Source organism: Ips typographus, linkage group LG5 (assembly GCF_016097725.1).
Source record: "Ips typographus isolate SLU linkage group LG5, UJ_Ityp_2.0, whole genome shotgun sequence".
NCBI lineage: Eukaryota > Metazoa > Arthropoda > Insecta > Coleoptera > Curculionidae > Ips > Ips typographus.
Genome location: NC_138426.1, coordinates 5,375,408 through 5,402,056, shown reverse-complemented (window position 1 = coordinate 5,402,056; position 26,649 = coordinate 5,375,408). Strand labels below are relative to the sequence as shown.

Sequence of the window (26,649 nt, the reverse complement as noted above, 5' to 3'; positions counted from 1 at the left end):
AATGGAACACCCTATATTTAAGGGTTGCATATTATTCTCCTGTCAATTCTCTTTAAGTTTCATTAAGATGTCTCTATACCTATCTTTGCTTGTTTTGGCGCTATTTTAATTTTTCTGAATTAACGCATAAGAATAAATAAATTAATGCAATTATTTTCGAAGTAGGCCATGGTCGTCGTAGCGATATTGCTTCAATTTTCTAGTTTGAATGAATTTTCTAGACATAATGAATGTCAAACTTATTATGTCTAACGAAGAAGCGTACAGCGCATTTTGAAAGATAATAAAATGCATCCTTATCACATACAACTACAACAAGAGTTACATGTTGACGACTACCAGAGTAGGCTGGAGTTTTGTGTGTGGGCTCAAAACACAATTCGAGTATTAAGAAATTTTGTTCATTTAATATTGTTTGGAGATGAAGCTACTTTTCACCGAAATGGCAGTGTTAATAGGCATAACTTTCACTATTATCCCACAGAAAATCCATATTTTGTTAGATATAGTACTCAAAACCGATGGTCTTTAAATGTTTGGGGTGGAGTTATCGGCGATAATGTAATCGGTCCTTACTTTTTTGAGCAAAGAGTAACCGGAGAAGTGTATCTGGATTTGACAAAAATGGACTTTTCTGTATGGGGATTTGTTAAAGATCAAGTATACAGAATATCACCGACAACAAGAGAAGATATGAAGATACGAATACAAAACTGTTTTCGCAGTATAACTGTTGAAATGTGTCGTAATTTAAATCGTTCTTTTGAGAAACGTCTTGAACTTTGCATTCGTGAAATTAAAAATTTTCAATAGACCTAGCATATTTTATTTTGCAATGTTGCACACAAGCCAAATGTAAAGGAAAGGAGTAATGACCCTTTACTTGTTAAATTGACCAAAATTAAATTCTCAACACTTTAGGATAGCTAAATGCATAGTGTCATATTCAAAAATTTTAAATACAATTTAATTTACCATATTTTTCAAAGATCAATAATTTAAATTAATTATTTGCAAATAATTTGTCATAATGAATAAATACGTAAGTATGTTAGCTCGTCTTTATGCCACATTTTGTAACGTGATAAATCATGTAACGTGATCATGGCCAACTTCGAAAGTAATATTTAAATTTATTAATTTATTTTTACGCGTTTTTTGGGCAATAATTTAGTAAAATTAAAAAAGCTCTCAAACAAGTGACGATAGGTATAGAGACATATTAATGAAAATTAAAGAGAATTGACAGGAGAATAATATGCAACCCTTAAATACAGGGTGTTCCATTTAAAAAAATCGAATTAACCGATTTTAAAATTTCCTAATTTGGACGCTCTGTACAAAACACCTTGTATGGCGCAATGTTTCCTATGCCTATTTGAGCTTTTGCTTACAGTTTTGACTTCCTTTAGGCCAATTTTCATTACTTTATTACGAATCATTAGACAATTATTGCCGATAACAAAGATTAATGTTTTGCCCCTAATTTGATTGTTTTGTTAAACAAGTTGGCAACGCCGCCATTTTATGCAATGATGAAAACTGATTCGGATGTAGAATTTTACGAAGAATCCAAATATGCAAAAATATACAGGGTGTTTGATTAAAAAAAACAAAAAACATTTGATCCTAACTTACGCAACACCCTGTATAGTCGAAAGTATTTTTATGTTGTAGACCAAATGATTCTGATCAACTTTTACATAAAGGTTTTTTTAGAAAAATCAAACCCAACAACAATATGGGACTTTGTCACACTATTGCGCCACCCTGTATGTGGAATTATAGATATAAAAGGAGAATGCTTGAAATTTTAAAGGTTTGCAAATATGTTGTTCTAAAATGTCCTGTGGATAGTGAAAAAACGAAGTAACTGCTCACAATGTTTATTTAACACATTTTAAGTGAAGAAAAAAATAAGTCCGACGCCACTACTTCGGCTCCGGCTTGCTGGAATCCGGCTTGTTAAGTTGTTTCCTTGTTTCGTTGTGGTTTGTTGATAACTGTTGTGTGTGGTGCAAGTTTTATTTATTGTAATAATTGTTATTTTGGGTTTTTTTATCCTCATATTGTAAGTATTGGGGTTTTGTGAAGAATAGCTAACCACGAATTTTGAGTCAATTTTTTTTTTGGGGGTTAGGTTACGTCTTATATAGTACAGATAAAAAAGAAAAAATGCGAACGATCCACAATTTTTGTCACAAAATCGTTCAAAAAATCGATGATTTTACAAGCATTTTGTGGAATTTGATCAGCTGATTGGGAAAGTTCGTCTGCGCTGTTGCCAAATCGCACGCGTAGTCTGAAATCAAATATTACATCCTTCTTAAAAATTGTAGAAGTGTTTTGAAAAAAGAATGAATATGAGAATATGTGAACCTATGCTAACCTAGTGGCCGATCACATAGAGTAATCAAAAACATGGTTATGCTGTAATGGTTATTTTTTAAATATTATTAAAAAAAAATGCTAGGTGAACGTGAACCTATGCTAACCAAGTGACTGATCACTTAGATGGCAACAGCGGACAAAGCATCTCGTCGTAGTAAATTCGTGGTTAGTTATTGTTCACAAGACCCTAAGTATTGTTTGTTAACCAAACCCCATTATAGTTTGTTAAGTAGTTTTTTTCCTTAAAAAACTTTCAGAATTAATTAACATGCAAAAGTCTAAATTGCCCAAGTTAGCAAACTTAAAGCCTGAGAATAGAGTTTTATTATCCGAAGCTCAGGCAGCTCCAGCTTCCAACACAAATCAAAATGCAATTATGAGAGCCCCTTTAAGACGTTCGCGCTCTGTCACGGATTTAACGACTGTCACAGAAAAGCAGCCATTAAATAATTTACCTAAGGTCAACAAACTTAATTTGAGAGCTAGGGCTGCACCCATCAAAACAGCCCCAGCCATCCCAACAGCCACCCTTAAAACCACCAAGCCACCAGTGGGTACAAAACGCCCTTTGGATAGTCAATCTGAAGATGGAGCCACTAAACCCAAGGTGTTTAAAAAAATCCCTGATTCGGACTATAAGGCGAGATTTAATCAGTTGAATGAAAAGTACCAAATTAGCCAAAATGCACTGAAAACTATGAAAGAAGATGTTTTAGGTATGTTTAGGTAATCATTGCAACTCAAGTTTTAGGCTTTGTTTTCCAGAAATTCAAGAATTGAGAGCAGGCAATACTGAATTGACAGCTGAAGTGAAACGTTTGACTCGAGACCACCAAAACCTTTACCAAAAATTAGAGACTCAAACCAGCACAATCCAAAGCATAGAAGAGAAAAACAGGCATTTAATAAGTACAAACCAGGGTTTGGAGGCAGACTTAACTGATGTTTTGCATTGGAAACAACAATTGCAAACTGAAAATGAAAAACTATTAAAAGACTCCAAAGAGTTCTGCGGAAAAATACACAGTTTGAATGGTAAGATTACACTTTTCTACTAAATATTTTATCATAATTTGTATGATTTAAGTATTGATTTTCTGTCTACTTTTTTTGTTATACCAGAGCACTAAACATTTTTTCAAGTTCAGGATTAATATAGTAGTCAGTACTTTGGCCAGGTCACACTGTTTTACAATAATATTGGCTGTTAGTGTAAAACCATCATACATACAGGGTGTCCCACGACGACATGCCCTGCAGTCTCCAATATCACCGTGTGTCAAAAGCATGGTCAACTAGAGTACCAGATAATCCCAACCGTGCAGCATAATATAAAAATGTTTTTTCTCAAATAAAACAAAATGGGTTGGATTTAGATATAGGCAAGTAAATTGAAACGTATGGTAATTTTTAATGCTCTAAATGATTCCGTCATAAAAAATGTGGGTTTCTATTTAAAAAACTTGAGATTTTTAATTTTTTTTAGTGGCAAGTTTATGATTTTTTTTGACGACCCTGTATACAAATGAGGGATTACGCACCCTCAGTTTAATAAAACGATGCTTTACTTACAATAACCCAAAGTTTCATTGCCAAATGAAATACGGTTTTGACAGAGTACAAAAATATGTTGAGCGTTGCAACTGTCACTTTTTTGGAAAAACATCAAATATTTCGAAAACGGCTAAAGATAGGCATAGGGCATTGTACACAAAAGTTGGTCAGAATTTTGTGAGGAATCCAAATATGTATTAATATATAGGGTGTTCTATTTAAAATAAGAAAGTTGTGATCGACTTCCGGTATAAACGGAAGTGCAACCATCTTGAAAATATTTTTAGATTGGGCATGCCCACATCAGTATCCTGCCAAATTTTCAAAACTCTCCTATTTATACTTTTTCCAATATCAATCGATGTCTTTCGTCGTGGGACACCCTGTATACCAGGTGTCCAAGAGCACCCTGGACATAGGAGATTAACATGGGACAACGGTTTTGATTTTTTTGCGCCTGTACGGTTGATTTAATGGAAAAACGCTTTAAATAAAAGTTGTAGAGCACATTTTCGGCTATCCACTGGTAATTTTTTCAATACCGTAGGTATGACCATTAAGACGCAAAAAGCCTTTAAAAGTCATAAATTTTAAATTTCGCGCCAAGCGGTCGTCAAGGAAAGTTTATATCCGGTCGTGTTACCAACCTTTCAAAATCATAACAAATCGCTGTCAGTCATTCTGTAATCAAAACTTTCAAAACAAGTTTATTTAGTAATAATTTTGAGTTACTACCCACATAATGCAAAGAAAATAAAATGAAATCGTGATAAAAATACTTTATCAGTAGCCACAGCCCAAAAATCTGGTAAGTATAAATACATAACCTCATTCAATGTCTTTACCCAACTTGTTTACTTTGTAGCTAAGTCCTTTAAGAAAACACTGGTTTCAACGTAGATTCTAACTTGAAAAAGTTTGATAAAAACCATCAATAAATCATCTTCAGCACGTAGGTAAAACTTTGAACACATTTGAAGTGTTGATAAGTGAAAAATCATGGAACATAAACCATAGTTGACCTGGCTATAAAACCATGTCCTACATGTTTTTTTCAGTAGAGTGACAACAAGTCTTCATAATTGGGTAGATATAAATACATAAACTAACTATTAACTCCAGCTCTTACACTTCTTACACTTTTTTCAAGTTCAGGATTAATATAGTAGTCAGTACTTTGGCCAGGTCACACTGTTTTACAATAATATTGGCTGTTAGTGTAAAACCATCATACATATACCTATTTTGCAAAAACCAACTAAAATTGTATTTTTGACATTTTCTTGTTTAGCCACAAAGTTGTTGTTTTCACATTGTCATTTTGTTTGATTGCTTAAAATTGTATAAACTTGTTTAGGTAAAAAATTTAGTTATAAGTCCCCTGGTATTGAGATAATGATAAATCTTGATGAAATACACCATTGAAATTAATTTTTTTCTGGTCACATGACAGTTTTTAGGTTGGATTAAGTAACATGCCTGCTTTTACAATTTGTACTTGACTTTTGACTATTGAAAATTGAAAATTGAAAATTGAAAATTAAAAATTAAAAATATATCATTTTAATTTTTAATTTGTTCTCAAAACTGTTTTAACCCCTTTTTTAATTTTTTGTTAAAGATTTTAACTAAATTTTAACAAACAGACAGTGCTGTATGTGTGTGTAGTATGTTTTCAAAGAACTTATAAACTTCTTTTTAATTTATAAGTAGTTAAGTACTACTGAGACTACTTAAGTAGTGATAAATTAAACTTATGTCTCAAAGTACTTCAAGTATAGTTTATTTATTACTTGTACTACAAATGTTTCAATTTAAGTACTTTACTTATTACTTAAAAGTATATTTGTTTAATACTTTTACTTAATACTTCAAGTAGATTTGAAATTATGGCTACTTACTACTTATTACTTAAAGTAGTTTCGGCGATTACTTATTTCAGCTCTGTGGGCAATAACTGTTTTTTTACATACAGACCAACTGAGTGAGCCTTTAAAGAAAAACAAAGCCTTAGAAGATCAGAATACTGGTTTGAAGCAAGAACTCATCTGGTTCGAGTCTGAAAGACGAATCTGGCATAATGTGATCCAGGATTTGAAAGGTTCTTTTTGTTTGATATTTCAAGTTTTTAATGCTACATTGAGTTCTATATTACAGGGAATATTAGAGTATTCTGTAGGGTGCGGCCCAGGCTGACAAACGAAGAAAATAAATTGGAATGTTCCATAAGCTTTCCCGAAGAAAACAGTTTGGTGCTTCGGAGAAAGAATAAAAGTCAGGACGGGCAAAGCAAGTTCCGTTTTGATAAGGTTTTTGGCCCGTCCAGTTCACAAGAAAATGTAAGTTTTGCTTTTTTATATCTTTATTATTTTATTCACGTTGTTTGCCAAACCGCATTAAAATCGGTTGACTTGTTTCGAAATGGTAAGGTTTTAAAAATGATGATGATGATGATGAAGGTTTTATAATGTACTAATATTCAATAACGTGTTGACAGAAGCTAAATGAGGGTTATATAACATCAGAATGAGGGGGAATAATGGCCACATTCATAAGAACAAATCGATTAGCAATAAAAAAATTGGAATTTTAAATTCGATGGTCACAAGATTTATTTCAGTGCATTCATAAGATAATTGTAGTAATAGCGATTGCTAATTGATGTGTTCTTATGAATGCGGCCATTAATTATTATTCACTGTCGACCTAAAGGCGGTCGCACACCAAAGATGCATTAAGCGATATCAAACATGCGATATGCGGTATTTCTTGAATGTGTACATCCAGTTACGTCTTCTTAATTACTGATATACCTATTATCTTCACAAATCTGCCGCAGTAACACCGTACCGGAGTTTGCCAAATCATTAAGTATAATTCCATGATATAGTCAAAATTTCGGAAAAAAATCTGAAATGACGTCAAGCAGGTTAAAAAACACGCATATCTTGAAGTAGATCAAAAACTTTGAATGTACGTACGTTCAGTCACCGTTCGTTCACAATCAAAGTGAAAATCGTTTGTCTCTGTCTCTAGTTTTAGAGCTAAAAAAACTTTATATATTATAATATGAATTAAATCAAGTTTTCGTCAACAAACCTGTTGGTTTCATATTATAGAAAAGGCTGTGTCTAAAGCTTCGTCACGTTTAAAATTTTGTGTTAAAATGTCTCACCTTGAGGTTTTTGCTGGCACTGTCAATTTTGATGTTTGTTTTGTTTTGGTTATGGCTCGCTTCGGATAGAGTTCTACTGCAGAAAATCAAAAGAACCAGAAAAATGTATTTCTGCCAGTACAAGGAAGTCGCAGTCTTGTTATATTATTGATTATATTCATGGAATTGTCTTATCAAATACCATTCGAGCTCAGATTTTGAACAGGATAATTTTTCCGCTTGTCTTCTCATACTTTCTTTATGGTACAAAACTCGACCTGTTTGGCAAAATCACTCGAGCTACGCTCTCGTGATTTAGTTACAACAGGTCTCGTGCAGTTACACCAAAAAGAAAGTGTTCTAAGACAAGCACAAAAATTATCCGGCTAAATCTGAGCTCTTGTGGTATTGCCCCCGACAATTCCACTCATGTACAAAAAATGCCATATACAGGGTGTCCCGCGAGGTAAGGGACAAAATTTCACTACGTGTTCTTTCGGTAAATTCGAGTCGAAAATGTTCTATGAACATGGGTCCGCAAATGCTTCCTTCCCAAGATACGATTTTTTTAAGTTTAATAGTTTTATTGTGTTGAAAAGTACAATAACCTCACAAAAATATTTTTTTACAAAAAAAATTAATACCTCTTGGAAAATAACTGTTTATAATAATTGTTCAAAGTGTCCATTTTCCCATTGTAAGCATAGTCTAGCCCTTTTAATGATGTGGATGAGAGCCATTGTAGTTTTCGGCACAAAATCACTATTAAATTTAAAAAATCATATCTCGGTAAGGAAGCATTTGCGGACCCATGTTCATAGAACATTTTTGACTCGAATTCACCTAAAGAACACGTAGTGAAGTTTTGTCCCTTTCCTCGCGGGACACCCTGTATACGTCATCAAAACACGGTTTGCTATCGGCTAATAAGGAAGGAAGAGAGTTTGCTAGCGGATAAAAAAATCGGATAAATTTTGCTGTTGATTTCATCGTTTCCACGGATTTTCACTACACTTCTATTGTTGCAATGTCTCACGTTGAGATTTTTGCTGGCTCTGCCAATTTTGATTTTTGTTCGTATCGTTTTGGTTATGGCTCGCTTCGGATAGAGTTCTACTGCAGAAAATCAAAAGAACCAGAAAAATATATTTCTGCCATTACAAGGAAGTCACAGTCTTATTATATTATTGATTATATTCATGGAATTGTCTTATCAAATACCATTCGAGCTCAGATTTTGAACAGGATAATTTTTCCGCTAGTCTTCTCATACTTTCTTTATGGTACAAAACTCGACCTGTTTGGCAAAATCACTCGAGCTACGCTCTCGTAATTTAGTTACAACAGGTCTCGTGCAGTTACACTAAAAAAAAGTGTTCTAAGACAAGCACAAAAATTATCCGGCTAAATCTGAGCTCTTATGGTATTGCCCCCGACAAGTCTCCGTTTGGATCATAGAAATTCATCTAAATTTGAAACCTAATTTATTTACCAAAATTCGCAGAGATGTATCACCAATATGTAGTATTTCTTTAACTTTAAGCTCTTGATTTAGGTTCTGGATGGTTACATGTTTCTCTAAAATAAATACAACAAATTAAAAATTCAATAAGACATTCTGAGTGATGCTGTAGTATCTCATAACTCATTTTCAGGTTGCAATCCACTTATTTTATTTTAAACCCGCTGGAAAACATTTTACACGCTTATTTTATTTTTTCTATGACTTTATTATTAATATGTATGAAGAAATTTTTATGAAAAATCTATAATGCAACCCAAAAATCTCAGTCTCTGGAAACAATGAAATGTTAATAGATGTTTCTTACAAAATTAGATATATTTTACTATTATTAACATACTATTGTTGTACATATCATATAATGTATTTCGAACATCCATTTTAATGCTTTCAGATAAATCAGTGGTCTTGGCCCGTCGATAACGTCTCGATTTACGTTTTCTAGGTGAGGAAATCATAAGATTACTTGCTTGCTTTTTCCGAATCGAATAAACAGTTTTGCGGGAAATTTTCAAAGCAGCTGCAACCTTCTAGTATCAAAAAAATACATCAGTAAGAATATGTAAGGTCTTAAAATTTCTTATTTTCTTCCTGAATAGATGATAAAGCTTCTAAAGGTCCTCCATTGGTTTTTTCCAATTCAAAATATTCACACAGGTTAAGAATTAACTGCTGGGCTGGTCTGTGGAGAATTTTTCCAGGCCTTTTCTAAAAAAATACTGTAATAGTAAGTAATTCCGAATTTATGCCTGCTTTATACCTCTCAATTAACAATTAAACTAAACTTTCATTTAAACTAAAATTAATTTATCAAAGCTGAAAGTGAACTTACAAGCGAGCCCATTTATACTTTCAATTTACACTAAACTAAAATTAATTTTAAATTAAAGTTAAACCAACTTTATTAAAGTTCGGCTTAATTCGTTGATTTTCGGAACTATCACTGTCATACTTGTCATCACTCATGATGTAAATTGCTGTCTTCTGTCAGTCTGTGAAGCATCATAATCCTAACAAATGTTGGTTCCTGGTGTGTATATTTTTTTGATTCATTAAATTCTTGCAAAAATTTAAAAAATTGATGAAGAGGTGTATTTTGGATTGATTCTCCTTGCTGCAGTAGTAGGCATATCTATTACTAAAAAACGAAGAAGGCAACGTAGATACGGAGTGCGGCCTATAAACAGATGTAGGAAAGAGTTGGGATGGTACAACAAGTTTGTAAAAGCCATGATTAATCAAGATCGTGAATACTTCTATAACTATTCCCGCATGTCTCCTGAAATGTTTGCATATTTACTAAAGTTGGTGAAGCCTAGGCTTACAAAATTAAAAACTACAAAAACACCAATATCTGCAGGTCAGAGACTAATAATAACTTTGCAGTAAGTTGAATACTAGTATGCTAAACTTCTACAACTAATTTAATTACAAATTAATGTTGTGTTTGTAGCTATCTAGCTGAAGGCTCCTCGCAACAAGAAGTAGCCTTTAAATATCGAATTGGTCGGGCAACCATGTCACAGATAGTCAAGGAAACTGTTGTAGTAATTTATGAGGTACTTCAGCCTATTGTATTGCCTATGCCTTCTAAAAGTGATTGGGAGGCCATAGAAAAAGGACTTTGGAACAGGTGGAATATTCCTAACTGTGTGGGTGCCATTGATGGTAAACATGTTGCAATAAAATGCCCAGCAGGAACATCGTCAAAATATTATAATTATAAGAAACATTTCAGTTTAGTTTTAATGCCATTTTGCCAAACAGGTCGAGTTTTGTACCATAAAGAAAGTATGAGAAGACAAGCGGAAAAATTATCCTGTTCAAAATCTGAGCTCGAATGGTATTTGATAAGACAATTCCATGAATATAATCAATAATATAATAAGACTGCGACTTCCTTGTACTTGCAGAAATAAATGTTTTTTGGTATGCATGTGATAGCTTTTACAAGTTTACTGTAGTTGATGTTGGTGGTGAAGGAAGTAACTCGGATGGTGCAATTTTCAAAAATTCAGGTTTTGGGCATCGTCTTATTAATAATAATTTAAATCTACCTAATCCAAAGCCCATGCCAAATTTAAATGAAGTACTTCCACATTTCTTTGTGGCTGATGCTGCCTTTCCCCTACATACTCATATAATGCCTGAGTAATCCCTGGGAACTTTTTAAGTATTGAAAAGTTAATTTTTAATTACCGATTATCCCGAGCCAGACGGGTAATCGAAAATACCTTTGGGATACTTACTCAGAGATGGAGAATATTCTATAGACCAATTGATGCTCTTATAGAAACATCTGAAAATATTGTGCTTTGCACGGTTGTGCTTCATAATTATATCCAAAAATGTGAAGAAGATATACCCATAAATGAGAGAAAGTATTGCCCAACGGGATATGTAGATACTGAAAATAAGTATGGTGAAGTTATTCCTGGCAACTGGAGAAATAATAATTCTGTAAGAGCAGTTGGTCGTGTAGGATCCAATAATTCAGCAGGAGCAGCTCAAGACAATAGAGAAGTGTTAAAACACTATTTTGTGACTCCTGAAGGAGCTGTTCCATGGCAATTGGATTACATCACCAGAGGCACTATTCCTGAATACTTCCGTCAAACCTGTACATTTTAAATTGTCTAGTAAAAAGTTTCAAGTGTGATTTAATTTGTCTCAAGGTATTAAAATATGTTTTTCTAATTTTGGCATATAAAGTGACACTTTTCAAAACTGATTAGAGTGACAAAACGTTTTACTTTATGTAACTAGTTACATAAAGTATCACTTTAGTATCACTAGTTATGAAAAGTTCATTTCATCACTCCCTGTTTTTATGCATTTCCGTAGAAACATATGGGCGACATCCATCATAACATGTCGTTGTCACTGTTTATACAAGGTGCTATGAAAGTGAATATTTGTGTTAAATCACTTTAAAAAGATGGTTTTTACCGCTTTTTGGTCAAAATTAGAAAAAATTATGTATGCAACACGTTTCGAAAATGTCTTCTTGTCTCATTCAAATTGTAGGACCTCGCTGCGCTCGCCCTACAAACATTCATTCGTTACACAAAATCGATCTTTTCGTAACTGGTTACATAAATAGCTATTATGATTAAAATAATTTTTTAACTCATTTCATTTATTAAATTTTATTTCCTTTTAAAACATAGAAGTATTTTAGAAATATATAGAAATAATTAAACACAAATGAAACCTTTTCAATTTTCATTGCTGTCAAATTCGCTTATCAAATCTAAAATTTTGGCCATCAGGGCATGCTTTTTTCTGGGGGTAGTAATTTTTGCTAAGGCATCGGCCACTAACAGTCCAAAATTGAGATCTTGATTGCCTTGGACATTTTTCTTTTCATCAAAATAACTTTTTGCACTGCTTAAAGTTCTGGATAACTCAGCCAAATATATGCTGTCTGTACTTTTCCTTTTTTTTTGACTTAAAAACATTATTTGTCCTTAGTTCTGACAGGTTTTTTAATTGGGTATTGCTTGGTCCTGCTGCAGTTAAGACAGTATTAGTTACAACTGGAACCTCTTTCTTTCTTGTTTCTTTCCCATCTAAAACATTTGTTGAGTAAAAGAACAAGCCGGTGTGTTTTTTGATCAGAGGTAAACAAATACTCCATAGGTATTCAGAAATTACTTTCTTCAGTTTTTTCCTCACTATCTTGTCGACTCTCGCTATCTGATGGATATTCAACACTTGATTTTTCTGTAAGAATAGACATTGTGTTCCAAGGACAGTCATCAGGGGAACTTAAAGGGGGACTCACAGTTTCATATGTCCCTTTTGTTCTACAATTTTAAGAATTAGTACCTAATTGTTAGACATATTGTATAATAATATGCCTTACTTTCTACTCCTTCTAAATGGTTGTAAAAACTTCATGGACTGAAAGTAGGGCCAGGGAGATGGAGTAGAGCCGGACCCTGAGGGCACACATCTTATTGTTCTCAGTTCGGTGCAAAAACGGTTCCGCAGAACGTTCCACCGTTTTTCAGCCAATGTGCCACATTCACTTAAATATTTACCCTTTCTGAAAGTGAACAATAGACAAGGATGAAGTCAATAATGCATGTCTACTTCTAAATCACAGGGGGACTTACTTTACTGAGATTAAAATAAACCTAAATATTTCTTAATTGAAATTTTTATTAAAACATTACGTTCGCAGAAGCATTTTATTTTTTACAATTTAAGTACGAAGAACACAATTTGACAACGCCGATGAAGAAAATAAATACATGAGGCGCATGCGTATTTTTTCTTAGCTGTTACTTTTGTTCGTGCATAAATTGAATCTAGCTAGAAACCTTACTTTGATTTAGTATAATAAGGCGTATATTAACTGGCTTTAATTTAACGTCGTACATAAATCCACCTTAACTTAAGTTACTTCAGATGTAGCTGTATGTCTAATTGATTTGGCGTTTTATACAAATGCCAAAAAGGTACAGCTACTTATTTCAAAAAGTAATTAGAATACAACTACAAACTACCCAAATTGTAGCTAAGTTAGTAGCTTAACCATGTTAGAGATAAACGCGGTAAAAGAAAACAACCACCTCCGTTGAGTTTCAGGAACAGACTGTTTTATTAACTAACGGCAAAATGATGAAAGAGTTGACAGTGACAAAAGTGGTCATACGTCAAAAAACTTAACTAAGACGACAGAAGACAGAATATCAAATTACAGTGAAATCAAATACTCTAACACCCCCACTATTTCACGTAATTTATGATAATCCTAGCTTAGATACTAAGAACTTATGCTTAGAGAGTTAGGTAGCCCTTTGGTGAGCACATCTGCAAGCATCTCATCAGTTGAGACATGTTTTACAGAAATTAAACCTTGTCCAACTGTATCTCTAATAAAATGGTGTCGAACGTCTATGTGCTTCGACCTTTTATGATGCACCGGGTTTGCTGATAGCTTTTAAGTACCTTGGTTATCATTAAAAATAGTTATGACTTCATTAAAACCGATTAACTCATTCAGGAGATTTTTTAAATAAATTCCCTCATTGGCTGCCTCAGCAAGAGCCATGTACTCTGCCTCAGTACTTGATAGAGCCACAGTAACTTGTTTAGAACTTGCCCATGTGACAGCTCCCCCACTTAGCATAAACACAAATCCCGTATACGACCTTCTGTCACACTTATCTGAGGCCCAATCAGCATCAGCAAAACCGTGCAGCAACGAACCTTCTTGACAATATCTTAATGACAAAGACTTAGTACCTTTCAAGTATCTAAGAACCCGTTTAACACATTTCCAATGTAACTCATTATAGCAATTGTTAAACTGGCTTAACAAACTGATACTATAAGCTATGTCCGGTCGCGTCAATACCGCTAAATACATTAGACTTCCAATAAGTTTTTGATATGGTATGTTCTTATCACAAATATTAGAACCTACATTAGACGGTAATATTATTTTCGAACACCTAAACATTGCTTGGCCTCTCCCATATCTTTAATTTTAAATTCATGATTTAAATGCTTTTTTAAAAGTTTAACGCACTCACTGTTGTTTGAGAAAATGAAAAAATCATCAACATACAGTGCCACAATAGTAAGTAAACCATCTACCTGAAAAGTGTACAAACAATGTTCATAGCTCGATTTTTTATATCCTAGTCCAGTTAAAACCTCATCAACTCTCATGTACCAGGCTCTTGAGGACTGCTTTAAGCCATAAATCGCCCTTTTTAATTTACAAACTTGGTTTTCAGAGCCTGCCACACAAAAACCTTCAGGTTGTACCATATACACTTCCTCTTCCAAAAAACCATTAAGGAATGCAGTCTTTACGTCTAGATGCAAAATTTTTAAGTCAAGTTTAACAGCCAGTGCTATTAATAATCTTAAAGTAGAATACCTAACAACAGGTGAGAAAGTTTCCTTATAATCTATACCCTGTTTTTGTGAAAAACCCTTAGCCACTAATCTAGCTCTATAAGTAACTCTCCCCCACTGTCTTTCTTTACTTTAAACACCCAGTTGTTACTCACTGCACTTTTATTTGCTGGTAAAACAACTAAGTCCCAAGCATCGTTTTCTGAAAAACTTTCCATCTCTTCCTGCATTGCTCTTCGCCACTGATCAGCATCTGGTCTTGAAAGAGCCTCTTGAACACCCTCTGGTTCGTCTCCTGAAGAAAAATCAGAGCACATATATGTCACATAATCATCAAGCTTTGTTGCCCTTCTTTGACGTTCTGATCTTCTAGGTTCTTCAAAAGGTTCATTCACTTGGTTCAAATTCGGTGGGATGTATTCATCATCATCATCATTTTCAATGGATCTAAAATCTGTCTCACTATCTGAAAACTCCACATTATTTTCAGTATTCTGGGACATATCCCCCACTGGATCGTCATCTGATTGATCATCAAGCAATAAATTTAATGATGGTGATGTTTTTTCAACTATGACAACATCTCGACTAGTTGATATGTTATTAGTTACAGGATCATAGACTCTATAACCTTTGACTGTCTCACTAAATCCTACCAATATCATCTGTGATGATTTTTTGTCCCACTTCAACCTCTTTTCTTTTGGAATGTTGGAAAAATTCGAATATTACTTACATCTGGTTTTCTGTTGTGCCACATCTCAAATGGTGTCATCTTGTTGAGCCCCGCAACAACTGATCTATTGCGTAAGTACACAGCTGTATTTGCAGCCTCTGCCCAGAAATGTTTCTCCAAATGAGCATCAAATAGTAAACATCGAGCCTTCTCGACGATGGTTCGATTCATTCGCTCTGATACTCCATTTTGCTGTGGTGTGTAGAGGTTGGACTTCTGATGTACAATCCCGTTATCCTTCAAAAAAGTTTCAAAAGCATTACTACAAAATTCACCACCATTATCGCTCCTAAAAGTTTTAATCTTTTCACCTCTTTAATGTTTTAGAGCTTCACTTTTCTCTTTTAGGAAGTAAATAAACACCATTTTTGTATAATCATCCTCCAAAAGTAGAAAAAATCTAGATCCACCCAAAGATGTCACTTCCATAGGCCCACATAAGTCGGCATGAATAAGTTCAAGCACTTTGTTTGCCCTGCTACCCTGATGCTTAAACTGAAGCCTAGCTTGTTTTCCTTCACAGCATACGATACACACTTCATTGGGGTTAAATTTGTTTTTACACTCAAAACCATTTATTACAATCCCTTCTGACATAACCTTCAAGTCCTTATAATTTAAATGTCCAAAGCGTCTATGCCATACATCTGGTGTTACAGATACATTTAAAGCGCAAACAGTTTTTTAAACACTAGTTTGTAAACATTATCTGTTAAAACCGCTTTCGCAACTAGAGTACCTACTCTATTATAAATTTTACAACAACTTTCATTAAACACAACCTTGTTACCCTGCTTAATTAATTGACTAACAGATAACAGATTTGTTGTCAATTCAGGCACATGCAAAACATTTTTGACTACTACATCATGTTCAATATCATTAACAAGGGTTGTTAAATGTACATTACCCACTGATACAACAGGAGCTCTGGATTTGTTGGCTACTACCACCTTACTAAGCTCTGGTTCCATTAGAACTTCCTCCAGCCAGTCTCCTCGAGCAGTTAAGTGAACACTCGCCCCTGAGTCAATGTACCAATCACTGTTGTTAAATTTTCCATTTAGAAAACAGACACTAAAAGCATTTGGTTGCTTTTTATTTTCCTGCGATTTCCCTTTGAACGACTGTGCCAATTGTGGACATTTGTTTTGAAAATGTCCCATTTGTTTACATCGGAAACACTTGACATTTCGAAATTGGAATCCTTTTGACTTTTCCCAGCTGCCAGCGTTGCCATCAGCGCCTCCACTCTGGTGTTTCTTGTGGGAACCGTTCGTTGTAGTTCGTCCCGCAAAAGCGCCACCTGTCAAGACGCAAGACGCAAAGCGCGGTTATGAGAATTTAGCTTTAAATGGCGTTGGGGACAGCGCCAACGCCGAATTTTAACGATTGGTTAAAGAACATACGTTAATGACGTCAAAATTCCGTCTCGATCAGTTCACAACTAATAGACAAGGAACGACAATTATGACGCCACTGCCGCTAGCCCTGGGATAGACCTTATCTGTTTATTGTAAATAAAATAGACTGAACGCATCCTGACCTTATTAGGAATTCTTACCTTTAGTTTAAAAAGTAAGCCTGAAAACCCAAATAGGTATACTATATCCATATCCCACATTTTTTCTTCATTCTCTAAACAATATCGCAAAAAAAAAAACAGTTTAAAAGTTTACGCAAAATTCCAGATTTGGTGCTCAAAACTTACAAGTTTTTGTAGATGGTTCCAAAATATGTGTAATTTTAGATATACAGGATGTTTCAGGATTTAATATAGTTGAGTAGTGTGTTTGATTTGGTGGAACCCTTTAGTGCCCAGATTATTTTATTTTATTTTATTTAGTTCTATTTAATATTTTATGGTTAAAAATAGTCAGAATGGCAGAGCTCGCCAAAATGCAGTCAGTTTCAAGTTTTAGGTTACTTAGAATCAGATGTTACTTATATGTAACGCTAGGATCTAAAAGGATACAAATAAAAATAAAAGATACTCTTTAAATAATTTTATTTCAGTCTGCAACAAATTGGAATCTTATAATGATTTATAAAGTTAGTTGTGTGGTACTTAAAAAAACAATCAATACAGAGACCTATATTACATTTTCTGCACTGAGTGCGAGTCGAGCTGAGGCAAGTCTCTCCAGCACAACATCTTCGTTTATTGTCAGGTATCTTTTCTATAAGATGATCTAGCCTGTCAAACCTAACTTGATTGGCCACGTTCGTAGGTGAAGATGAAGATGATGGACTGACAACTGAGTTGTCAACCCATTTAGCTACTAATACACCATCAGTTCTACTGATAATGTTTTCAAAATAGCCTCTTTCTTTTTTCTGTAAAACCTTTTTGCCCAGTAAAGGACAGCCTCTGGGTAAGCGGTTTTCCCGTATCGAGCCGGTGCCTCCGTATCCTTTCAGACGTAAATATGATAACAAACTGAACGATGTAAATAAGTTAATAAGTCGAAATAAAATGAAAACGGAAAATGTTTTACATCATCAGGTAGTTCTTCAACCATTTTTACCAAAGGTGCTGCAGCCTTTTCAAAATTCAATATCAGGGGTAACAGATCTTCCTTGGTATATCTCAAAATCGATCAGATACCCCATTACGGTATTTAGACACCAGACCTTATATCCAAATCGTATGGGTTTCGCTCTTAGAAATTGTTTACATCTGTGTTTTCCATAATACTTGATCATGCTTTCATCAAATGCTAAATCTTGTTCAGGAACAAAATATTTTCTGAACCTTTCTTTTACTTTGTTTACAAATGGTCTTATTTTCCAAAGCTTATCAGTCTGACAATTTTTTCATTAGAAGCTAAGTGCAGAAACCTCAAAATTTGTTCAAATCTGTTTCGCCTAATTGCATTATATACAAGTTCCTTCCTGGTATCTAGATTTTGTTCCCAATACATGCGCTTGCTTGGAAGTTCATTGTAACCACTAAGAATCAATATTGCAAGGAAACAATTCATTTCTTCTAGTGACACTTTAGGGTCAGGTAGGTTTTTGAAAAGAGCATATTGGTTTGTCTCTTCTACCAAGAAAAGTATTATTTCATCATCTATGAACAATTCAAATATGTCAACGACCGACTTCTTTTCAAAAACCGAGTAGTCCGCACTAGGAAACTCTTTCTCGATATACGTGAAATCCCCGGAAATCCAATCTCGATGGTCAGACACTTTGGGATATAACATATGAGCAGGTTCAATTGGACGAATACCATCTGTCGTTGAGACACCACCATTGTCCACTTCAGTCTGTTCTGTAGGTTCAACTTCTCCCAATACATCTCCTCCAGTTGTTCTAACTTCTGCATCAGCAAGTAGCTGACGTCTGCTCAAATGGTCAAAGTCTCCGCCCTCGTCCTCGTCCCCGGAGTCTTCATCTGTTTGTACAGCTGGATCCGGTGGCGCTATATAAACTGCTTCTACAGAGCTATTAATCGCCTCATCTTCTCCAAAAGCGATATTAATGGCCTCCTGAACGGTTAGCCCCCTTTCAAGAATTTTAGCAAGACCTCTGTAAGAAAAAACTATACATTCCATTGCAACAGAAACAAAAAAAAATATAAAGAAACAAAAAGTGAACAATTGCATTCATTACATCCTAGTGTTACATATATGTAACACTAAAGTTTATAACATTACACCCGTTTCATAAAAAAAATGGCATTTTTGTAAGCCGAATATATGTATTTGTCTATACTACTAATTCCTTCTAATTCCTACTCCCATTATTTTTCAAAATACTGTATGTATACTTACTCTTTGTCAACAAAGTCCATATTTTGCAGCGGTTTTCTCCGTTTCAAACTTTGACGAACCACAATTTTGATGAAATTTGCAATAATGTCGCACAAACAAAATACATCTGATTGGTAACGCTTCCCGACATAAACTGACCCTAAAAACGCTGAAAAATTACCTCACCACCTAAACTATGTGCACCACGAGGGCGCCACTTTTTTGTTACATAAATGTAACGCTAGGAGCTAATGGGCTATTAGTAATAAAAGTTGGTTTTTAGTTGCGTTTTACCAAATTATTTAGCAATAAAATGTGCAACTTTGCCTCCATTTAACACATCTCTATCAACTATAGTTTCTGAGATAGCAATGCTAATGCATCGAATGTGTAACACCCTGTATAAACTATATTCCAAAAATTCTTTGTTAATGAAATACAGGGTGTTAAAGTTTTAATTTACTTTCAGTGATTAATGGCTAGCAAAAAGCTTGTTGAATAGTATACATACTATTATGCAATAAAACTTATTTTAATATTTTTTTTGTTAACGCACAGATCTTCGATGATCTGGAACAACTAGTCCAGTCAGCCTTAGATGGTTACAATGTTTGCGTGTTCGCCTACGGTCAGACCGGCTCTGGCAAAACATATACCATGCAAGGAGGTGAAGGGCCACATCAAGGCGTCATACCCCGAACAATTTTACGAATCTTCGAAAGGATCGAAAAACTAAAAAGAACCGGCTGGGACTACTTTGTACAAGTACGTATTCAATTTTCCAGCAAGGGACAAAATCTAGCTGATTTTTTTTTGTTAGGTCAGCTTTGTACACATTTATAATGAAAACGCGCGAGATTTACTGAATTTAAGCAGTAGTCAAACGTTAGACATATGCTTTAATGAGGGCAGAGGGACCACAGTGAATAATTTAACCCAACAAACGGTTGAAACCGCTTCGGAGCTGGAGTCTTACATGAAAAAAGCGCATCTGTGCCGTGCTACCGTGGCTAGAATATTCAGTGAGCATAGTAGTCAGTCGCATGCGATAACCAAAATATGTTTAAAAGGTTTAATTGTTTGGTCGCTAAGTTAACAGTGGTGTGGAGATTTTTTAATTTATTTTTAGGAGTGAATCAGGAACAAAATTTGACGTACGAGGGCAGTATTAATTTAGTGGATTTGGCCGGGTCTGAAAGTCCGAATCCGAAAAATGCTATTTCAGAGAAAAAACTTTACGAAACTAAAAATATCAAGAAAAGTTTGGCCTTATTGGGGGATGTTATATGCGCACTGTTTAATAAGTCACGGAATATTCCTTACAGGTAAGTTTATTTAATATTTTTCTTGAAGGTAAACTCAATTTTATTAAAAGTTGTGACTCAGAAATCTGTCCATACGTTTTGTTATCGTTTAATATAAAAAAAATAGGTTTGAAATCAGTATCACTTCAGAATCAGAATACAGATTTGATGATACCCATCACGTTTTAAAATTAGGATTTCAGTGTTCAAAACGGGGTATGCAAATAACTACAGGGCGGTCCACCACCCAACCGTATACCGAAGTCCATGGGAGCAGTTCATTTAATAAAACTTGATTTAAAATATCTTAAAAATGGCCGGTTATACCGGAAGTAGATACCAACTCGCTGATTTTAAAAGAAACATCCTATATATTGTCTCTTTATAACGTTATATATCTATCTTTATTCGTTTCTGAGATGTTTACATAGTTATGCGAAATTTGAAATTTTTGCAATAGCTGAAACAAGAATTTTAATTTATGGCATATTTGTAAACGTTCAAATATAATTTGTCAATAACATTTAGGGGTTTCTGGCAAATTGAAAATAGTTCTATAGGCCTCTGGTAATTTAAAACAGTTCTGGAAAGATTTAAAACACTTGTAGAGCCCTCTTTTACTTTTTAAACGGGTCTCATTAGCATTTAGCGGTTTATGAAATTTTAAAAATACTCCTAAAGACCTCTAGCAATTTGAAACAATTCTGGAAAAGTTTAAGACAGTTGTAGAGACCTGTGTCACTATTTAAAAGGTTCTCAATTGCATTTAGAGATGTCTGTCTATTATAGGACTTTAAAAATTCTGCTAGAGGCCTCTAGCAATTTTAAACAGTTCTGGAAGAGTTCAAGACAGTTGTAGAGGCTTCTGGCACTTGTTAGAAGCTTGTCAAGAACATTTATAATTCTCTGGCAGATTCAAAATGGTCCTAAAGGCCTCTGGCAATTTAAAACCCTTATTCCTTTAAAAGGAAGAAGATTAAGTTTGTATTATGTTTTGTAAAAAATTGATACTTTCTGAAATAATCACAAATAAACGATTTTTTATCCCACTAACATGTCATGAGTATTAATGGTAAAGTAGGCTGTGCATGCCTATCGGTGCAGTATCTCTAAGTTACTTTAACCCAAGGATATTAAACAGTACAGGATTGCTCGATCGGCCGATTTTGTTTCCCGGCGGCGAATGAATTCTGACGTCACAGTGGGCCTTCGGGTGCACAATACGCTAAATATTCGCCCGAGATGCTATGTACGAGATCATGTTCGTGAATGATCGACTGCAATCGCGCATCGCGCAAAACAATCGCGCAAACGCGAGAGACCCATGGTGACGTAAAAATCGTCACCGGCCCGAGCCGATACCGGCAAGATTGCGCTTATGGGATTAAGCACTCCTGTACTGTTTACCGTCCTTGACTTTAACCCTCCCCATCGTTCAGGGTGTTTTTGACATCACGATAACGTAATTTGACAGTTGGTCAATGTTTTTCTTTCTCAAATTACGTCATCGCGACGTGAAATGTGCAGTCTTTAAAATGTAAAACACATGCACCACCTACTCTAGTGATGTTCAAGCCAAACTATCTTCTTCTAAAGTATCAGTTTTTTAAATAAGTAACATAACATATGAACTTGCTCTAAGTTTAGACGGGAAACAAGATGAAATTATAAAAATAAAGGTGTTTTATTAAAAAAACTCATCTTGTCTCACTTTTTAAATTTCGTTTTTTGAGGTGAATTTTTTTCTGCATTCAATCTTAGAACCAACTTTGTTTAACACGACAAAACACAAAAATCAAGATAAAACCGTTTGCAGATATGCCAAAAATTAATATGGTTTTCCTATGGCAAATTTTGAATAAAACAGTAAATATCTCAGAAACTCGATGTTTCATTTGAAATAAGCGATTTGGTATCTACACCTAGGGTATAACTGGAAGTGTCACCATTTTGAAAATATTCTAGATTAATTACCCCCATCGACTTCAGTACAATACTATCAATTTTTCAGAATTATGGTTTTTACGGTTTTTTCATTTTGTGCTGGACCACCGTGTAAACTCCATTCCAAACCTTAAGGGCATCGGTAAAGCAAAACGTCTTATGGGAGATTCAATGCATTTTATTACAATCTTTTAACCCAAATTAAAAAAAAACTAGGCTAGATATTGCTGTTTTTTAAACAGAATATGAAAGAAGACACTTGCTAGAATGTGCAAAAGTCAATATAATTTTAATAATACGCCAATTAAAATATTTAGAAGCATTTTAACAAAATGCTAAAATTACCATAATTTTTTAGTCACTATTTTTCCTACCTGCAAAACTTTTTTGGCGACAAAAATAACTTTCGCACATTCTCCAAACCTTTAGCTATTTAATAAAAAAAAAATCACGCAAATAAGTTAAAAATTAAAGTCGTAGTTTGGGTTAAAAGATAGGACTAAAAAATTGTTCGAATTACGGAGCGGAAATCTTGCATCTTTGTTCCATATCACTCTAGGAGCCTCGTCGCTTAAACAGTAATGTCTGCGTTAACACTGCCGTAGTTTTATCGACAGAAACAAAGAACGAACACTGTTTTTTATATATTTTTCTACACGTAGGCCAAGCATCGCGGTCGAAAAACGTAAAGTCTTTACCGATCCCCTTAAGAATGGTTTAATGGTGGTAAAAAAAGCTTTTTAAAGCTTTGGAATTTTGCAACAACTTGATGCACTCTGTTTAGACTTTTATACTTCTATGGATAGCTAATGGAGTAGGCTTTTCAACAACATGACAACTTTGCATGAAAGGTTGATCCGTTTGGCCGCTAGAGGGCGTCAAAGTTGAACGTTTCGATCAATCAAATTTAAGTAGGTTGCTGATTTGATACATTCTGTATACATTTTTCTACGTCTATGAATAGCTAACGAATTTCTAAGGTCGGATGGTACAATCGCAGCGCAAGGGTCAGTTTAGATAAATCGTGGTTTCCGGTTAAATTTATATAAAAATCTTTGTTGTCAAAGTGACGTTTCAAAGTTAAGCCGCTATAGTACCATAACTGAATTTTCTGTGTTGGTGTGTCTTAACTAACTGAGTCGTCGCTTTTTTTAATTTCAGAAACTCAAAATTGACATTGTTATTACAATCGAGCTTATCCGGAAACTCAAAAACCCTTATGATCGTAAACATAGCGCCGTTCGAAGAATGTTTCGGCGAATCTCTTAGCGCACTTCGATTTGCCGCCAAAGTGAAGGAAAAAAAAAACGCCTGATTCCCTGTGAGACATTATTGTTACACAGTTTTTTAATATTTTATTATTTGTTTGTTTATGCTACCAAGAATTATATGTAATATTATTATTTTGTTTAGTCAGTAGTGAAAAATTACACACTTTTTAAGAAACTTAATATAATCTGTCTAATCTAGTATCAAATAAATGTTTACTTTATTTTACCTTTTAAGTGTGTTACGGTCCTGTTCTCATATTGTTTGGTAAGATCAAACAGGGGTTTTAGTTTTAGGTTCAAATATAGTATTCAAAATTTTCCTGAAACCCATGTTCAAAGTTCTCCTAAAGTCTATCCCGGGGTTAGTGACAGTGACGTAATAATTACCGTTCCTTTTCTATTACATGTAAACTGAGCGAGATAATATAATATGTTACATTATTTTGGCAGCACATTTTTAGTTTCTGTGATGCACCTAGTCTGTTCTTGCTCTAAATGTTTTAGAGCGACATATTTTCCACCTTTTCGTTATCACAAGACACAAGTTACAAAAAGATATTTAATAAAATAAAACGCTCTCAAACCCAAAAATTAAAGTCCTTAATTAACACTCAAATTAAATTTAATTCTAGTGTAAAAACTACTGAAAAAGAAAAGTGGTTTGTTAACATTACAAATGAAATTATTCCGTCGAATGTCTAGGACATACTCTCACTAGGAGAAAAATTCAACTTACCTTACCAAAAAAAATCGCTACCTATCGATCAAATGATAATAGACGTTGAATACATTATAGAAAGTTGTACTGAGGAAATTCAAGTTCAAAAAAGAAACAAATTTGTCAACACACTTACGAACCATCTTAACAAGCTAAGTAATTCAAGATATCTTAATACTCAAAATTTTCTACTCAACAAATCAGTTAAAGATACCAAAACGTTTTTAAAGCAAAACTCAGAGATCATTATTGTCCGAGCTGATAAAGGCAATGCGACAGTGGGATGACAAGGTCCGATTATTTAAGGAAGAGCTACACACTTTTAGCAGACACAGAGACATACAAATTAATTACCAAAGATCCTACACAAACCATACAAAACAAACTTAATAAAACTATTGAATCTTACATTAAATTATCGATTTTCACAAAAGAAACACAAAAGGCTTAAAACTTAATGCTCTAATAGAGTATTTCCAAAAATGTACTTTCAACCAAAGATCCACAAAGACGATGTTCCATTAAGACCTATTGTCAGTTATGTCGGTTCGCCGCTCTATAACTTAAGCAAATATCTGGCTACATTATTCAAAACTTCAAAGTTCCCGACAACTACGTTCTACTTTCACTAGACGTCATCTCCCTATTTACCAATATTCCAACCGATCTTACCACTGATATAATCAAAGAAAAATGGCATCTGATACAAGATAACACAAAATTATCTAAAGAAAAATTTTTGGAACTACTGGACTTTACATTTAAAAATAGCTACTTCAACTTTGAAAACAAGTTTTACAACCAGATCTATGGTCTAGGTATGGGCAACTGCCTATCTCCTATCTGTTCAGACATAGTTATGGCAAAACTACAAGAAAATTGCATAAAAAAGTTACCATTTCAGTTGCCTTTTTTCAAAAGGTATGTTGATGACATCATTACTTGTGCGCCTTCAGACCAATTACAAACGTTGCTAAAAACCTTCAATGCCTTCCATCCAAAGCTCCAATTTACAATAGAAAAAGAGAAAAACAACTCCATTCCATTTTGAGACATTTTACTAATTAGAACAGATAACACTATTATTACAGATTGGTATCATAAACCAACCTTTTCAGAAAGGTTTTTAAATTTCCATTGACAACACCCTTTCCAACATAAAGCTAATATCATAAAAAACCTACAAAATAGAGCAATAAAACTTTCTCATCCAAACTTTCACACAAAGAATTTAGAGAGTATTAAAATCTACTTAACTAAAAATTCATATCCTCAAAAATTAATAAATAAATTACTTGAGAAACAAATTAACAATGACTCAAGTGATAATTCTAATTGTAAATATTATAAAATACTATACATTAAAGGTCTCTCAGAAACTGTTTCTAGGTTGCTCGGATCAGACACTGTGAAAATCGCGTACAAACCTGAAAATACATTGAAAAAATATTTTACACAGCTTAAAACTAAAACACCAATAGATTATCAAAGTAATGTTATTTATAAAATTCCGTGTCAAAATTGTAACTGTTGCTATATTGGCCAAACAGGCCGGTATTTGCGAACACGGTTATTGGAACATCAAAGTGTGCGACCTCAAAACCTCTTACAGTCAAAACAAAAGACCGCTTTGGCAGAACACTCAGAAACGCTTGCTCATACATTTGATTTTACAAACACAAAGATTATTGGAAAACAACAAAATTTAAAAAAGAGATTGATACATGAAATGATAGCTATAAAAAAGGAGGTACATCCTGTTAATTAAAAAGAAGATATTGAAGGTTTAAATTCTTGCTATTTTAATATATTTCTTAAACATAAAACAAGGATTTCCAATCAAGATCGACATCCACCTTAATCTAAGTTTACAGCTATGAAGGAGTAAATAAACACATTCCATTTTCATACCAAAATCCGGCATGCTGAAATGATAAATAGGCAGTTAGACTCGAAGAAAAATCGAAATAACCGAGTTAAATTGTGTTCAAAGCGTACAAGAAGTGTATCCCACTACACATTACAAGCACGCTGATTACTGTAAAACAAAATAAATAGTACAAAATTGAATCTAGAACAAATAATTCAATTTATAAATGTGTGCAACGATGGAGTTACATGTGTCTTACATTTTGAAGACCTTTACTAAGGCGTTTTAAACTACACGTAAGTTTTTGGTGTTGCCTGTCCTTTGTTTGTTCCTTTCTTTGTTTTTGTACTAAATCTACATGATTTAGGTCTGTCTTTTAATTATATTATAATTAAGTGTTTTTATTTATGTTTTTATTTATGTATATGTGTTATAATAATCATATATCTGGAGTCGGTTCATGTAATAAGCTAATTTTTTGTGAGCTAAATTGTGATATGTATTCTACACCCTCAGTGTAACCACTATGTAAACAGGGATAATAAATTTT

General features: G+C 34.0%; 1 protein-coding gene and 3 long non-coding RNA genes across 4 annotated transcripts; 3 read left to right on the top strand and 1 right to left on the bottom strand.

Moving 5' to 3' along the window:
* Positions 1-1,845: 1,845 nt before the first annotated feature.
* LOC145729721 (protein claret segregational-like) lies at positions 1,846-23,732 on the top strand. The gene is made up of 9 exons (XM_081980596.1): positions 1,846-2,071; positions 2,649-3,107; positions 3,157-3,426; positions 5,921-6,046; positions 6,103-6,284; positions 19,551-19,757; positions 19,813-20,062; positions 20,122-20,317; positions 23,402-23,732. Exons 2-9 carry the CDS (start codon positions 2,660-2,662, stop codon positions 23,553-23,555), a joined length of 1,833 nt encoding a protein of 610 aa, XP_081836722.1. The 5' UTR covers positions 1,846-2,071; positions 2,649-2,659; the 3' UTR covers positions 23,556-23,732.
* Positions 3,481-5,503, top strand: LOC145729732 (uncharacterized). Its single transcript, XR_014178458.1, has 2 exons — positions 3,481-4,753; positions 4,811-5,503. It is a non-coding gene; the product is annotated as an uncharacterized LOC145729732 (long non-coding RNA).
* Positions 6,394-7,949, bottom strand: LOC145729729 (uncharacterized). The gene is made up of 3 exons (XR_014178456.1): positions 7,045-7,949; positions 6,927-6,989; positions 6,394-6,855 (listed from the first exon to the last, which is right to left on the bottom strand). It is a non-coding gene; the product is annotated as an uncharacterized LOC145729729 (long non-coding RNA).
* On the top strand, positions 8,324-10,555 carry LOC145729731 (uncharacterized). Its single transcript, XR_014178457.1, has 2 exons — positions 8,324-10,006; positions 10,075-10,555. It is a non-coding gene; the product is annotated as an uncharacterized LOC145729731 (long non-coding RNA).
* Positions 23,733-26,649: the final 2,917 nt, after the last annotated feature.

What these genes read in the sequence shown, in the direction of transcription:
- LOC145729721 (XM_081980596.1), top strand. Translation starts at nt 2,660, where the DNA reads ATGCAAAAGTCTAAATTGCCCAAGTTAGCAAACTTAAAGCCTGAGAAT. An exon ending in AAAAATACACAGTTTGAATG is followed by an intron (nt 3,427 to 5,920) that starts GTAAGATTACAC and finishes TTTTACATACAG; the next exon opens with ACCAACTGAGTGAGCCTTTA. An exon ending in TCACGGAATATTCCTTACAG is followed by an intron (nt 20,318 to 23,401) that starts GTAAGTTTATTT and finishes TTTTAATTTCAG; the next exon opens with AAACTCAAAATTGACATTGT.